This window comes from Tenrec ecaudatus, chromosome 1 (assembly GCF_050624435.1).
Source record: "Tenrec ecaudatus isolate mTenEca1 chromosome 1, mTenEca1.hap1, whole genome shotgun sequence".
Classification (NCBI taxonomy): domain Eukaryota; kingdom Metazoa; phylum Chordata; class Mammalia; order Afrosoricida; family Tenrecidae; genus Tenrec; species Tenrec ecaudatus.
This window is the reverse complement of record NC_134530.1, coordinates 69,261,188-69,277,414: the sequence shown is the minus strand read 5'-3', so window position 1 is coordinate 69,277,414 and position 16,227 is coordinate 69,261,188. Positions and strand designations below refer to the sequence as shown.

Genomic DNA, 16,227 nt, shown 5'->3' with positions numbered 1-16,227 from the left:
TAAATCAGCAATTAAAACCCAAACAGCCAAATGCCAAAGATGACCCGAAGCACAAAGCAACTGACAAACAAGTCCGGACAAATCGACGGGTAATTTATAAGCTTTGCCCTAAAATCTAATTATTTGGCAATTCGAATTTGCAGCCAGCCAGGGCTCGGCAATAAATTTAACCCGCCATAAATTATTTAGGAGCAGGCTGTGGTGTAAATAAAAACCACGAGTGTTTGTTTAAGAAATAAGCTCCTTGTGCATAAAATGTCTGTGTTTTTTTCTTTCCCCAAGGAAGAAGCTGTTAGACAAACTATGCCCCGTTGCCCACTGTATTCCTCGCCTTTCCCATCCAACTTCCACCTTTCTCTGTGGCCAGTATCCCTGGAGAAATGGTCCATATTTGGATAAAACCCAGGTGTTTGCCAACTACTGTTTCTTCTCTCTTGAGTGTAATCCTGCTTTAGCGTTGTAGCAAACCTTCCTTTCTGGGCAGGGACCTACCCACACTTTTTGTAGTTATCCTCAGAGGGTGGAGGGAAGGGACAGATTAGAATTGTTGGACTCATCACAACGCCAGCCGACAGAGTCAGGCTGCCCCTATTGGGGTTTCTTGGCTGTAATCTTTATGGAAACAGATCTCTTGTTCTTTCTTCTAAGAAGCCTTCGGGGGGGTGGGGGGGTGGGGGTGGGGTTGAACCGCCAACCTCCCAGTTCGTAGCTGAGCGCTTACATAGCAGTTTGTACCCCCATGGGTCCTTAGATGAGTTGTTAGTTTCTGTAAGTCACTGCCACTGCCAGATCCTTCCTAGGTGGAGAGGTGACATCTGTGGCCGGTCACCTGTTCGTTCTTCCCTTACTTCACATAGGATCACAGAAACATCAGCCCAGGCACCTGTGCTTCAGAAAAAGCTCTGTAGAATGCTACACTATTAAGCTCTGCCCCATTGTTAAGAAAAGCAACCATGTAACCCAAGTCCCTTGTGTTTAAAATCCTTTTGTGGTTCTCTTAATCTTTAAATCTAATCTTATCACTGCAGACACTTAAGTTGAAAGGGAGTGTGAATATCCTGAAAACCACCTACACATGTACTCCTTGTAAGCTACTGATTATGGTGTGAAGTTTAGTTTGAAACACTGGGACAGTTTTGCCCTCAAGTTTATCAAGGGAATCATGAGTGTTCCTAGTTGAGCAATTAGAAAGCCACGGGTTCAAAACCTCTGCTCCCAACTCACTTAAAAAGGTAAAAGGACATTCACTCGGTGCTTTTCTTTTATCTCTTTGTCTTCCCTCTGCTAAAAGGAAACAAGATTGACAGCATTTTATTGAGGGAGACATCAGGTAAATAGATTTGGAACCATAGATGCCTTGAAAAAAAATCCAAGCCTTGAAGCGATTGTTCTTAGTTGTCAAGCTGTGGTCAATTCCCATCAGGCGTCCACAGGCCCGCATTTTAGGTTCATGCTGCCCTGCCTGTGGACAGCCTCAAAGTGCAGGTGTTTTTTGAGGGGTAGACGGACCAGCTGTTTTAGCTCTGAGAGTCTGGTGCCCAGGGAAAACCTCAGTCACTGGTAAACTGTGGCATGTGTGGTTGTAGCAGTGCAGGGCTCTCGTGGTGCACTGGTGAAGTGCTCGGTTGCGAACTCAAAAGTGTGGCGATTTGAACTTGCCCAGTGGATTTAGGGGGAAAGGCCTGGTGATCTGCTTCCGTGAAGATTACCGCCCAGAAGACCCTAAGGGGCACCCCATTCCGTGCTGTCTCATGGGCACTCTAAGTTGGAATCGACGACTGTGGGGCACCCAGGGATAATCGAAGCAGCAGTTGAGGGAGGGTGCGAGAGCACATAGAAATGAGAGGCAGGGTTTGAATCCTGGCACGCCGCTTACCTTTTACTCAGTCACCGAGGTAGGGGGCGCTGTGGGGAGCTCTGTGGAAGCGGAGTATCCTGTTAGGACCCATTCTTAACGTTTAAGTTGAGAGAGTAAGGACAGGAGTTAGTGCTGGGGATGCAAACTGAAGACCCTCTGCCTGCCCTCCCTGAGCCCATCGCCTAGCGCCACCCGAAGGTCTGCGGCCACAGTGGAGGCTTTCAGTAGCCGGCTTCTAGGACCTTCTGCCTGGACATTCCACATTCGCCATGGCTATCATTTGAGAGCAGTCTCTTTATAGGAGTTGGTAGTAGTAAACCGAGATCCCTAAAGGTTAGCTTTCAGACTTTCTTGATCGACTCTTCAGATTTTTAAAATTTGAGTCTCGGTTCTCCATTTCGAGTCCTAGTCACTCCCGGCCCTTACTGGCATTGTGACCCTTAGCAAGTGACAGCCTCTCAACCCGGTTTCTTTGGAGGCCACCCCGACCCATGGTGGTCCCACACGTCTCAGAGTGGAGCTGCCCAACCTCTATGTAGGGTTGTCAAGGGCTGACGTTTGGGAAAGAGATGACCAGGCCTTTCTGTGTTACAAGTTGGTCTGCAAACCTCAGAGTCAGCAAGTTCAAAACCACCAGCTGTTCCTGAGGTGAAAGGCTTTCTGCTCCCATAAAGATTCAAGCTTCTGAAATCCACTGGGGCAGTGCTATTCTGTCCCTTAGGGTTACTGTGACTCAGATTTGACTCCATGACAATGAGTTTGGTCTTCTTAGAATTTCTTCCAAAGAGGTCGTGCGCTTCTCTTCCCTGGGTTTATGTGTAAACTGGAGGTAATAATGATTCCTGCCTCATGAATTGTCAGGAGGACTAAGTGTGGTCAATTCCATTGGGCATTTATCACATTGTCTGTCACATGTAGCTATTAGATGGAAGGACGAAAGTCATGCTGATGTTGGCGATGATGACGTGACTTATCTCCCTGAATTAATAAGGATGATAAGAAAACATGTGAAAACAGGTGGTAAATAGAAAAACAAAGCACTTTGTTTATCATCAGTTCTTGTACCTTCTCCACTCACTAGTCTGTGTACTTCTCCAGAACACAGACTACATCTTATCTCTAAATCCCACGCTCACCCCGTACAATGCTCTGCATGTAGTTTAACTGAATACAGATGGCTTACAAAGGTAAGGAATCGTGAAACTCTGAGCGGGGAAGGGGAAAGAACTGGTAAATACAGATTCTTCTTTCCCGGTGCAACTTTTACACAGGCCCTCGATTGTTCCTGACAAATAAACCTACTTGGTCGTGTGGGGTGGTGGGGGGATGGTGATGAGGACGTTGTTAGGGGAGGGCTGCGGGCCAGGAATAACAGTTGTGTTATGGGAGCCGCTGGTTCTAAGAGCTGGCACTTGGACATGTCTTCACAAGCCCTGCGTTGGAATTGATGCCGTCAGTCTGTTGCCTCTGATCTTTATCAGCTGAAAGCTGTTCAAGTGTTTGGCATGCCCAGGTGTATTGGGTACAAAGTTGTGCCACCTTGGTACAGATTGGGACTCCTTTCCCTTACTTGGCCGGACAACATGAGAAGGTAAGAAGTACTAAAATTGAGATCCTTTCTGCCCTGACTCCTTCGCCAAAAGGGTTTCTACCAGGAACTCCTCTTTGAAGCCTTGAGTGGTGCATGTACCCGTGTGGGAAGTCCATGTGGCTACAGCTGCTGCTGCTGCAGGACGCATTCCAGGGATCGGCCTCTTGAAAGACCCTCTTCTCGGTGTTGGGGAGAAGTCCTGGCTAGTGGCCCGGCACTGTCAGATAAGTAGTTCTGTGGCAGGGCCAGTCTAATGGGTCCTGACCCCCAGGCATTTGTTTCAGTGTCTGTCTTCCCCTGCTTCTTAAACATGGAGTGAAGCTGACTTGTTCCTCTTGGACTGGCTCCCATTCCCGGTGGGTGAGGTACCAGCAGCAGGGAAGCTTGAGTACGGAGCAGCAGGGGCAAACCCAGGGACCAGGTGTTCAGAGAACCTGCTCGGAGCACTGGCTCTGTGCTGGGCAGAGCAGGATCCGAAGCGCTTACTATTGTATAATAAATACTAATGAAATTCCAGATGTATAACAGCATTTCAGGTAGCTAAAACAAACCATGTGCTTGTAAGAAAGTGGAAAGAGATCAACTTTAAGCCATAAATTCTTGGTAATAGAGGAGGGTTTTTCCTATTTATGTTTGATAGATATTTTTGTTTCCAGAGGAATGTCAGCTCCTAATTTCATAATGTATCACGGGCTTAAGAAAATTGAATTTAATAAAAGCCAAAGATGAATGACATCCTTAAAGGTCCCAACACTTGTCTTTATTAGCAGGACATACTGTGGGTCTCCAAACACGGCTTCTCTGCAAGTGAAAGTTTAAATGAAAAGTGCAGTTGTGTCCCGGGTTAAATTTCATTGTGGGCCCAGCTGACATTGTTAGTGAGGAGCTGGCTGTGTTTGTTTCTGTAGACAACAGGGCAGCACACTCACCCGGCTAAGCAGTCTCTTGTGGGAGAAGTGTTTTCCTGCCTTGAGTAGGGAAGGAAGGAGGCGGACGGAACTGGGTAAGCAAGGTTGGCATGACGGGGGTTACGTGCTGTTGCACTAGTTCTGGTTTATCATGACCCCATGAAGCGGCTTCAGAAAGTTTGTGGATCAGTCCATTTTCCTGAGAACTTTTTGAAGCCTCCTTGTGCGTACAACAGAGCACGGCCCAGTCTTGCACCCTCCTCACAGTGGTCTCTGTGTTTGAAGCCACTGCTGTGGCCACTACCCTCTTCCTCTTTGGAATTGACCCCCTCCTTGACCAAGCATGATGTCCTTCTTCAGGGACTGGTCCCTCCTAATAACGTGTCCAAAGAACAGCGTACAAGGAAATCTTGCCTGCCTCGCTTCTGAGGACCATTCTGGCTGTACTTCTTCCAAGATAGGCATTCCTTCCTCAGGGAGCCTATGATGTGTTTAACATTTCTTCACCAGCACCATAATTCAAAGGCATCAATTTTTCTTTGGTCTTCCTTAGTCATAGGAGGGGATTGAAAGTCACATGGCTTAGGTCAGGCACATCTTCGTTTTCAGAGTGGCATCTTTGCTTCTGACACTTGAAAGAGGTCTTTGCAGCAGATTTGTCCAATGCAATTCGGCATTTGATTTCTTGGATGCTAGCTACCTTCATGAGCATTGATTGTGAATTCAAATAAAATCTTTAATAACTTATTTTCTCTTACTTGATCGTAGTGCTGCTTGTTGTAAGGGTGTGTGTGTTTGTTTTGACGTGTATTCCACATCGAAGGCTGCAGTTTTTCATTTTCATCATTAAGTGCTTCAAATCACTTCACTTTCAACAAGCAAGGTTCTGTCATCTACATGTCTCAACTTTTGGAAATCCTGGACATCCAATTTTTCAGGGCACCAATATGCATTTTGTGTGTGTACCTGCATCATTTTCCTCCGTTGTTCAGTTCATATCCCCTCCCCCTGACCTCCCACCCCTGCTCTACTACTTGGACTCCTTTGCAGACAATGAGAGGCCTCGGGAATTGGGACCGAGTGCCCACCTCCCTTCACGTTGGGAGGAGAGCTAAAGCTGCAGCAGCCTGGGCCGCCTCTCCATCGCCTACTGTCTCTGCTCTGGAGCCTTCCTGCCCTTCCTGGGGATTCCTGTCAGCTTCTGTATCTATGGGGATCAGCCCAGGATGACCAGGCAGGCATAACCTTTGGATTTCTCTGGTATGAAATCTGACTGCTTGCATTTGGTCTTCAGTCTTGCGGTGCTATGGTGTGGTGGATTGAAATAGATGTTTTCAGACCAATCCCTGTAGGAGGGAGTCTGCTTTCAGGATGGAGAATTGGCTGCCCTGGGGTTGTCAAGGAGATTGGCTATTTCTCCTCACTCCCGAAATGTAGTCAAGTGTCATCAGGTGCTGCTGTTGTCCCTGGGAGAACCACTTTGCCTTGATTCCGTGGCACTGTCAAGGTCCTCTCCGAGACAGAGACCTGGGCGCCCCATGCCACAAGAGCTGACAGTAGGGGCCACACAGTGAGCAAAGCCCCTTCTCTCTGCAGTGGAGGCCTTTTCTACATGCTAATTTCACTTGGAGGATTTTGCTTTTATTTATTTTTTTATTATTTCCTATTTGTCTCTTCCAGATGTTTTCAGGGCAGTTTTTTGTGTTGTAAACTAATTCCATTCATGTTTTAAAAATTTATGAAAGCGCTAATAAAAATGTCAAAGTGGTAAAAATGTTAGCTTTTCCTCTGCTTTGATTAAATTTTGCAAACTGTTTTTGAATATTAAAAAGCCATAATTTTTTTTCTTCTCTCGCCTTGCTTCCCCTCTTCTCTCTGGTGCGCGCGTGCTCTCTCCTGCCCTCTCCCCCTCTGGCGCGCTCCTCCCTTCCCAGGAGCGATGTATTCAGTGTGCTGCACAGCCAGCGTTCTGCAAGCCTGTTTGCACACCAGGACCTTGGTGCTGTGCATCTCTATTAAATAACGGAGACAAATTAATCTTAGAGACACCAAACAAATTGTCACTCCTCCTCTTTCTCTTCCATTACGTTCCAGTGGACTGGGAAGGGCTGGCTAAGCGATTGGAGGGGGAGGCGGGTGGGGGTGGGGGGCTGTACTGCTTGGAAGAAAAGTGGGAGGCACTAGCTTCTATTACTCTTATTCCGTTTTCTCTTTAGTATTCCCTTTGGCTTTATTTTTTGTTTATCTTTTTTTCAAATATAAACTAATGAAGAAGCTCACTAACTCTGTTTAAACTTAATGGGAGGGAATCTGTGTGTTGATCTGATGGCTAGGTATCTACATGGCTGGAGACGTAGGCTTCTTTCTAGATAGGGACCTGGGCAAGGGGAAGAGGGCCTGGTTTTAGGGGCTCAGGTGAGAGAACCAAATGAGGAAATGGGGGCAGATTGTGCTACTGTCTTCCTTTCCATTTCCAGAGGGAATAGGGGGCCGGTGGGGACGTTAGCAATGTGAGGGTCAGGATGGTAACTGAGCTGGTGCCATCTCACTCAGTCTTGAGTTTGACCTGGCAGGAGCCAGTGAACACAGGAGTCTCCTCTCAATCTTGCCTCTGAATTATTCATTGAAATGGTTGATTAAAATAACTAATTCTTCCTTTTTTTATGTCTTTGCTGCTCCAGGAAATCATCGAGTTCCCCATCTTGAAGCTAAATGGTCGGACCATGGAGATTGAATCTACCTTTCACATGTATGTCCAGCCCGTAGTCCATCCACAGCTTACCCCCTTCTGTACAGAGGTAAGGGCCTGGGAGGTGGGAAGCAAGGGTTGCTGAGAGAGGACCTTTTGGATCATTGGTGTTCTACACAGACTGCTTAGGGAAAGCTTAAGTATTAGCAGTGGTTACGGCCCAGTGAACTCTGAGCCCAACAGATGGCTTTCGATGAAGCTTGCCATTCCACTCGGGCCTCTGCGGCCATTGCAGACCCAGGCATGGAAGTGGCACAGTCTGTTCTGACTTCCCCAACATTTTCCCATCCTTTACCATCCCGAGCCTTCCTGGTGACTGGGAACTTGTAGTCTGGGAGCAGGGTGGTGCTTCTGAGGCTCAGGTGCTTTCTGATTCCATTTCCCCTAGGGCCCATTGGCATCCATTTCCTAAGACATGAAAACCACAGCTCCTTGGAGGGAGGGGTTCTCATGTTCAGGCTTGCTTTCTTAGGTAAAGTCACCGGCCCTTTTGCAAAATGGCCCTGTGGGAAGCCTGTGGGCTGACTTGTTCTTACCCACCAGGTGAGTAGTGGCCCTAGTTTGCACTTTGCTTACATTTTAATAGATCTTTTGATGCCTGTTGGAGGCTTTAGGGAGCCCCCTGATCTTTCTACTCCCAGAACCCATGCCGAGAAGCCATCGGCAGCTGTGCCCCTCTGTGCTGCACCTTTTTTCTTGTACTTTGATGGCCAGCAGGCTGTGGCGGAAGCTCAGGTCAGCAGAGTGTGGCCATAGAGGGGTGGGAAGACATTAGCGTTTCTGGAAGAGATTGCAGCTAGGGCACACTGGAGACTGTGTGCCTTCCCATACCTACCTCAGCATTATGAATGGAGAAGGGGGAATAGTCCTGGAGTAATCCCAGACCATCTTCTGATCCTCCTGCGATGACCCAGTGCGTTCTGACACTGTTCGCATAGGCATGGCATCCTCAAGATTCTACCTGAACTTGATGCCAAAGAGGCCTCTGTTGCAGGCAGCTGTCTACCAACGGCATCACTTATAAGCCAGGTGTCTAGGCTCCTCAGCCTATTCTTGGTCCAACTAATGGTGTTGGGGCTTTTGCTCTCTATTTGGTTTATTGGGATCCCCCTGCCCCACTTTCCCTTGCTAATTACCTATACCACCAGGGGGCGCTAATCTGACTTTCTTGCACCTTCTGAAAAATCACTTAAATGGTGATTTAAATGGGAGACAGCGGTCGGCTAAAATATGAAAATAATAACAATTGATAATTTATCAAGGAGCCATTAGGGAGGGGAGAAAAGAGGAGCCTGATAGAAAGTAACGGCTCAATAGAAATAAATGTCTAGAAAAGAATGATGGCAAGAATGATGGTACAAATATACTTGATTGTTGTAAGAGTCCCCAATAAAATTATCTTTTAATAAAATAAATGGTGGTTGAAAAAACAAACCCTTATAGGAAACGAAGAGGAGCAACTGGTGGTGTAGTGCTGACTTGTTGGGCTGCAATCCTAAGGTTGGAGGTTTGAAACCACCAGCAGCTCTGCAGGAGAACGATTGGCCTTTCTACTTCTGTAAACAGTTCCAGACTTGGGAACCCACAGGGTCACTGTGAGTCAGCATTGACTCGATGGCAGTGAGTCTGACAAGAGGAGGAGACCTTCCTTAAACCAGCCAATCACCTGACCTTGCACCGGCCTGGGGGGCTGCCACTTGGTCCTGATCTTTCTCGCTGTGTGCGGCTGCCCCTGTCTGGCACAGGATGGGCAGCCCGAGATTGTGGAAAGGTGGCTACCTGTTGAATGGAAAGAAGTCTTGCTGTCTGTGTTGAACTGGATGCTTGAGAATCTATGGATAGAGAGGGTTTTTTTAATAGCAGTACTGCTGTTGCCATGTGTGTGTGTGGTGGGGGGTGGTGGCCAGGAGGGGTACAGTGAGCAGGAGTGTGAGAATGTGCTGAAAACCATTCTCGTTAGGAAGCTTTACCCAAGTGCACACATATTGGGGGTGCGTAGCTGGTGTGGTGGTACTGGGGTCATTGTGTTGAGGCCCTATCCTGCCAGCGGATGTGCGGTTGTGCTGCGGCTACTCAAGCTACCACTTGGTCTCAGCTGCTCTGATCCCCGCTCCTTCCCCAGACTCAGCTCCCTGCCTCACAGCTAGCCTTTGTACGTGTTGACCCTCTGCTCGCCTCTGCCCAATCCTCACCCAAAACACAGCAGGGATCGGGTATTTGGTAATTTATCGATCTGTCTCCTCACTGGACTGTGAGTTCCTTGAGGGCAGGCACTACATCTGACCTGTCTCAGTTGCATCATTAGGGTTTGATATCAAATAGCCACTTACTACGCATGCCTTAAATGATGAAATATTGTCAAGGAATTCTTCAACCACATCCCACCCTCTTCAAGAGGCAGCCAGCCCTACGGCTGACCTGCTTTTTCAAACAAGGGAAATCTTTTTGGACAACAGAGCCCGGGAGGCATAGTGGGATACACGCCTTGCTGCCAGTCTCCGGCTCAGGGGCTCGGCTCCTCCAGCCTGTCTGAGGAAGCAAGCTGAGGCGCCCTACTCTCAAAAAGGCGGTTCCCTGTCCTAGAGTGTTGCTGCGAGTCAGAATCGACTCAATGGCAGCTAAGTTTCTTTGGACAACTTTGTCTCATCTTAATAATTGCCGTCTTCAAACCAGATGGAATTGCATCTCAGAGAAAGGCATGGTGGTCACAAAATGGTGGCCATCATTCTAAGACCTCATCCAGTTTGGCAGTAGCCACCTCTGGGGCTAGGGGTGGTGGGCTTTCCAGCCAGAGGGAGTTTGTGTTCATGTGAGTCACGACCCCAAACCTCCAGATTGTGCCTAAGCAGCTCCTCTGGAAGGCTCTTCTTTCCAAGGCAAGACCCTCCTAGAGAGCCCTAGCCTAGCGCGCGCGCGTGCGTGTGTGTGTGTGTGTGTGTGTGTCTGACAGGGAGTGGACCGGGTTCGGCTCAGTGCTGGGAACACAATTGGGCCTCTGCCTTGAGCCAGCCATACTTGCATTCAGAGGCTCTTTGACTACTTTGTGTGATGGGTACATTATGAGCCGCCTGGAGACCCTTCCCTAATTCCATTTGATAGCTGGCTGGGAGCCCTGGTTGTAGCAGACACAGGAGGAGGTGTGTTTCTTTCCTTCCCAAGTTCCGTTCCTGCTACCTCGGCAATTGGCTCCAGCGTGTTAGCGCTCTGTCCCCAGAAGCTGCGCTGCTGCACGTGACCATGTGCTGTCTTTTTGTTGTTGTTACTCTCATTAAGGTGGGGGGAACAAAAGCAAAAAAACTAGAAAATACCCATTTTGCTAAATGCCAAGAAAGGGCTTTGTCTTGCACCTGTACTTGTAAAGGGTGAGATTTATTGGTCTCTTTGTCTGTGGAGAAAGAGTGGGTCTGATTATCAGATTGTACACCAGAGACAAGTGCTTATGTAATCAACAAACTGTCTTGGTGTCAGAAGACGATTGTGTTAGAGATAAACTGTGAGTGGAGAACGCGCTGGATGCTGACATGGTATTGGCACTGGGTTTCACGGCTGCTCCCTGTAGCAGCTAGTGTGTATGATGGACCAAGCCCTGGTGCCGGCAGGGAATCGCAGTCACCAGCCATGTGATCAGTCAGGGTCAAAAGCCCCTCGCCTGGTGGGTTCCGAGTCTGGAGAAGCGGGAGTTAATCTGTAATCCCTCAGTGAAAGGAGCCACAGAGCACACATTAATTCTCCCTCTCACCTCTCTTGCTTTAAGTGTTTAAGGTCTCTGAGCTCTGTTTAGCCTGTGAGCCCTGGTTCTCAGCTTAATAATACTTGGCTTTGCTCTAGTACCTTTTCATCCTGGGAATGGGAAAACTTTTTACAAACATATATTAACCCAAGTGGGAGCAGGCTTAGGATACAGCATGAAGGATTTAAGTGAAGCCTGGATAGAACTTCCCAGTTTTAATTTTACACAATTCTCTCTCTGTGTGTCTTTCTATTACATCTTCTTACATGATAAGTATTATAGAGAGTCTTACAGGTTATCAGCAGGAGAGCTAGAGGCTAATTTTCTTAATTTCAGTCCCTCTGTGTGCCTTGGCTGAGCTGAGGGATGAGGGGTGACCGTCCTCACATCCAGGGGGAGGCCTTTCCCTGGTAGGGTGGCCTCTGGCCCATGCAGTGTCTCAAGGCCCTGAGTCCCTGAGGCTTGAGTTCAAAGTCCTTTAGAAGCTCATCTGTGAGCCCGGCCTTTCTGAGCCACGCAGGAGCGGGGATACCTGGTTTCCAGGAAATGTGTAGAGAAAGGGCACTGACCATTCCAGGTTTCTCTGGGATTGTTGATCGTGGGGTAGAGTTTGGGAAGTTGCCCGGAACCTGGGGCCCCTCGAATGGGAGAGCGCCTGCAGCAGGCCGTCAGAGTCGCTGTCGGTCTCCTTCTTGGTGTCGTCATTTCTCTCCGTGTGCTGGTGCTTTTCCTGGGGCCCAGCTCAGGGGGTTGTAGCGTCACAGGTGTTGGCCTAAGGCCTGTCTCCAAGAAAGGACGATTGTAGTCAGGATGCCTTTGGTTTCCTGTGAGGACTAGACTTTGAAACCCTTTGTATCCCGCTTATCTCTCTGACCCAAGGGCTGGTGGGAGCCAAAAGAAACAGTAGACTTTGCTCTGACCTTAGGAAGCTCAGACCGCACTTTCCAGGATATGAGTGTGGCTGTGGACCCTCTTTTCCAGGCTAGTTGGTAGCCCCCCTCCAATCTGCGAGGTGGATGGGACTCAGCTGTGGAGAGAAGCCGGGCTGAAGAAGCTGGAGTTGGGAACAAGCCTACCTTGGCTACTTTGGCTCCTACATGCTTGAGAGAAAGCACCTCCGTGTGTGACTCTGGAAGGGATACAGGCTCTGAGTGCTGGCTAGGCTGGGCACAGAAGGGAGGCTGCTGGAAGAAAGCAAATTCCACTAGGGCAGGGCTGTGAGGTCTTTTTCACTCCTGGATGCCTGGTTCCTAGAGGATAACCCAGCATGCTGCAGGTTCTCCACGAACAGTTGTTGACCTGAGTAAAGGAAGGAGTCCCTGCACGGGAAGACTCAAGCTGCTGACTGAGGGTATCCACCCTCTGCCCCGCCGTGGACCACCTTGCTTCTCCTTGACTCAGGCCCTCCCTCTGCTGGGCAGTTCTTTGGTCTTTCGTACAAGCAAAGGGTGTGGAGGTACCAGGCGGGTGGGCGTGCTGTGGGTTAAACCCTTGCAGAACAACAGTGTAGTTAATCTTTCTAATTTATTTTCCTTTTAGACCATGGGAAGTCTGTAGGCAGCAGCTGTTACCCAATTAAAATACAGATTAATATAAAAACAGTTTCTGGAATATAAAATAGAGTGGCTGTGTCCTTACACTTCCTTAAAAAACCACCTCATAATGACTTGATGAACTACAGAAACCCACCTAGAGGAACTCAGCGTTCTTAAAATGAAAATTTCTTCCCTAAAAGGTGTGTATTACCATTCCATGTAAGTCGCTGTGAGAAAATAACCTCCCCTCTTAGAGCCTGCGGTTTCTGTGAGTTTGGTATTTGGTATTCATTAAATGTAATTATAGTTTAATTGGAGTTTAATTCTGCCCCTTCCCTCCCAACCTTAAAGAGAGAGAGAGAGAGAGAATGAGCACGGAGAGCGTGCCAGGCTGAGATACTGCCCTCTCTGGCATGTGGGACCTAGAGTTGTCTAGCTGCTGCGCAGGACTGAGTGGGGAACTCGGGCTCAGATCTTTGAAGGGCATAGTAGACCTCTAGGCTGTGCTGGAGGGAGATTTTGACAACAGACTGGCTTGCAGCTCAGCAGGACCTGCGTGGACTGGTGGCATCGTGAGCGTGGGCCTGTGAGTTTGAACTTCTCTAGACCAGGCTCTCTGTTTTAGACCTTCTTGTCTTCGTTCCGCATCCGTTAAAGGTGACTCGGTTACCTGCTTTACTAGTTGGTGCCAAGGACCCAGATGTGCAAGGTGAGGGTTGGATCCTGTGTGGGGCTGTCCCAGGCCCTCCCTTGATGTTTGGCAAAGTCCAGCATGGGGCCCATGCTGGACGGAGAAGGCTGGGCGGGCTCGAAGAGGAGCCTGCCCGCCCTGTGTGAGTGCTCTCAAAATCTCACAGACACTGGTGACACTGGTGTTGAATGACCTCACCCAGGACTTGTAGGACCTTTTTGAGTGGGTTGAATGTAAAATACATATAAAATCAAATTTGTTGATGAAATAAAGCTGAGTTAGAGGGAGAGACGCATCCCATCAGTACACATATGTGTACTACCCCTGGAGAGCGGGGTGCATGGGGGAAGGCTCACGTTGGGCCCTGGGAGTTTATTCTGGGCTGAAAGCAGTGTCTGATCAGAACTCTCTGCAGAAGAGAAAACCAAACAAAGCTCCGGCCCTCGCTCAGACCTTACACCCGCCGCCTGTTTCTCTTGCCTTCCAGCTCACCGGGATTATTCAAGCCATGGTGGACGGCCAGCCAAGCCTGCAGCAAGTGCTGGAGGTAGGTTGAGTGACCTTTAATTCCTGACCTGTGACCCCTTCCCACTGCCCTTCTCTCCCACCTCTCCCGAGAATGTAGCTGTATAATTTGACTATGATTATGGCTTGATTAGAATAACATTTGCTGTCATATCAGTGACATGCTGTTGAGAGTATTGAACCATTGATCTGTCATCTCCAGCTGTTCCCATCAGGGTTACTGACAAGATGTCCAAGAGCTGCCAGGACTCGGGCAGAGGGGCCCCCACCTCCTCCTGGCCCCCAGCCCTGTGCTGGCTGGCAGGGAGAGCAGGGCAGCTGTGCTGTGGCACTGGGGGACTAGCCCCGGGGACCGGAGGTGTTTTTGTTTGGCTTGAGCGTTGGCTCCTTGTGGCATATGAGCACTTCATTAACTCACCCAGAACTCCCCATCGATGGCTTTTGTTTGCTGTCAGCTCCTCCAGGAGGTGCGGCTGGGCCTGCCTGCCCACTGCAGCTTGCTGCTGGACACACTGTGCCTGTCAGGGGTGCCGAGGCTGCACTGGGTAATGATTCCTAATCAGAATAATTACAACAATTGCCTATGTGAGGGAAATCAAATTAAAGGCTATGGAACCCTTGGCAGAGACCACACTTTTAGGATGTTGTCCTCAGGGAGCTAGAAAAGGTTACGATGCGGCTTCTTGTTCTCCAGCCCATGGGAATACGGAAGGGAGGGAGGCAGGCAGGCGCTTGGCCTCGGCTACTTGTCTCCTACCCACTCTCTGGCCTGTGGCTTCAAAAGGGAACGAGGCTCTCTCCCTCCTCTGCAGGGGGAGGGGAAAGAGAATACACCTGTGGGTCTCATTAGGCACTTTATTTATTTTTAAGACCTATAGCTCCAGAGCTCAACACCCATCCAAGTATGGGAGAAAGCAGACTCTGGGTGGATGGACCCATCTCTCTGCCTTGGAAAGAGTCGGCCTAGAGGAAGTGGAGAGAAGAGAAAGTTATCTTTCTTTAGCCAAAAGGGCTGTCGCACGGAGGGAGACCATGTAGGTTGGAGCCAGGCCAGAACACCTGGGTTTAGGCTCAGCCTGGTGGCAGAGTGCGTGCCCTGCCCCTGGCAGCCCTGCTGGCTCTGGTCAGGTCAGGATCGAGGTCCCTGTCGTAGATGGAAGAAGATGAGCGCAGAGGTGCAGCCTAGCCCTGTTGACTCACTTTTTTTGTCTTAAGAGAACTTTCCTGCTGGGGCTGGAGGATTTCCTTAGCAAGGACTGTGCCTCCTGAGACCAGAGCCAACGAGAGGGCAGGGATCCATTCCTCCTCTTTCCGAGCCAGCATCCGCCGCCAGGACTTTGCTGTTGAGAGAGGGCAGAGGACAGACAGCTTTGCCTGGCATGTCTCGGGCTGGGATCTTGGGCAGACACTTGCCCTGGGTCAGTGTTAAACCAGGATTGTCGAGGTGATGGGGAGCTGTCCGGGTGGCCCCATCTGAGGTGGAGATGTGAGGGTGCCCTGAGGATTTAGAGTCTCGTCCAGGGGCAGATGCCTAGCATCAGCCTGCCCCAGAGGTCTCAAGAATCTCGTATTGCCCTGACAAGACAAGGACACCAGACTGGGCTCTGCTATGTCTGCTGACCATTGAGATGGTTGGAGAGTGAACCTCTCTTCCCAACCCAAGTCCTTAGCAGCTGGGCCTGCTAGATGTTTCCTTGACTTGTTCGTTGGACGTTGGACTGGGCTGGGCCCCTCTAGGCCCACGATAGCTGGGTGGTCTTGCTGGTTCCTCCAAACCTTTATTCATTCAAGCAGAGAGACTGGAAGGATAAAGACAGACTTGATTTCAAATGTAGTGGCACTTCCCTGCACAGGATCACAGTAAAAGATGCTCATGAAATACCTGCTGTATTAGCGAAGGGCTTGGGTTCTCTGTTCTCAAGAGCACCAGGTCCAATGGCTAGGTCTTGCTGGGTACTATCTCATGATAGTCCTGCCCTGTCCTGCTGCTTTCCTTAGGACCATTTGGTACAGGAGTCTGGCTAGTGGGTGGGACACACTCCAAGGATTTAGAACCACCAAGGTTAGACTTGACTTGGAGGGGGTCCAGGTTTGCAGGCCTCTTATGTAAAACAGCTATAAGCAACAAGCCCCCCACACTCGTTGCTGCCTTCCAGTCCGTTCTGACGGATAGTTCTGCTCAGACACCTGTGGGTGTCTGAGAGTGTAACTCTGTGTAGAAGCTTGGCCCCTGCCAACAACCACCACAGCTCCGCCTGCACAGTCTTTCTCTGAGGGCGTGCGCTGTGGGGTGACCTGCTGCAACGCTGCCCCATGCTCGGAATCTTCTGAAAAATAAGGGCTGCTATGACTTCTTCATGGGACTGTTCTTGTTCTGTATGCGTTTTCGTATTTATACTTCCAGTGTGAGCGCAGATGCTAAAACATCAAAAGGGCAAAGGGAAAGAGACTCGATGTATTTAAGAGCTGAGCTGAAGGAATTGAGCTCAGCCTTCAGAATGTTCTGCTGAATTTGAACCCTTAACCAAGAAGAGGACCACTGCAAAGTCTAGAGCTACTTAATGGGCTTTTAGCAACCGGAGCAGACAGTGTGAACCCAAGGGTTAGGAAGGGGCTCCAGCCCACGCAGCAAAGGGCCTT

At 49.4% G+C, this 16,227-nt stretch overlaps 1 protein-coding gene across 5 annotated transcripts in view; it reads left to right on the top strand.

Annotated features, from left to right (window-relative positions):
* The window catches only part of ERI3 (ERI1 exoribonuclease family member 3), a 143,010-nt gene that overhangs the window by 26,711 nt on the left and 100,072 nt on the right, over window positions 1-16,227 (top strand). For all 5 annotated transcript variants that reach the window (XM_075555284.1, XM_075555300.1, XM_075555292.1 and 2 more), the window contains 2 exons: window positions 7,039-7,155; window positions 13,550-13,609. In XM_075555284.1, the coding sequence (XP_075411399.1) occupies window positions 7,039-7,155; window positions 13,550-13,609 (177 nt within the window). The remainder of the gene's footprint in view (window positions 1-7,038; window positions 7,156-13,549; window positions 13,610-16,227) is intronic.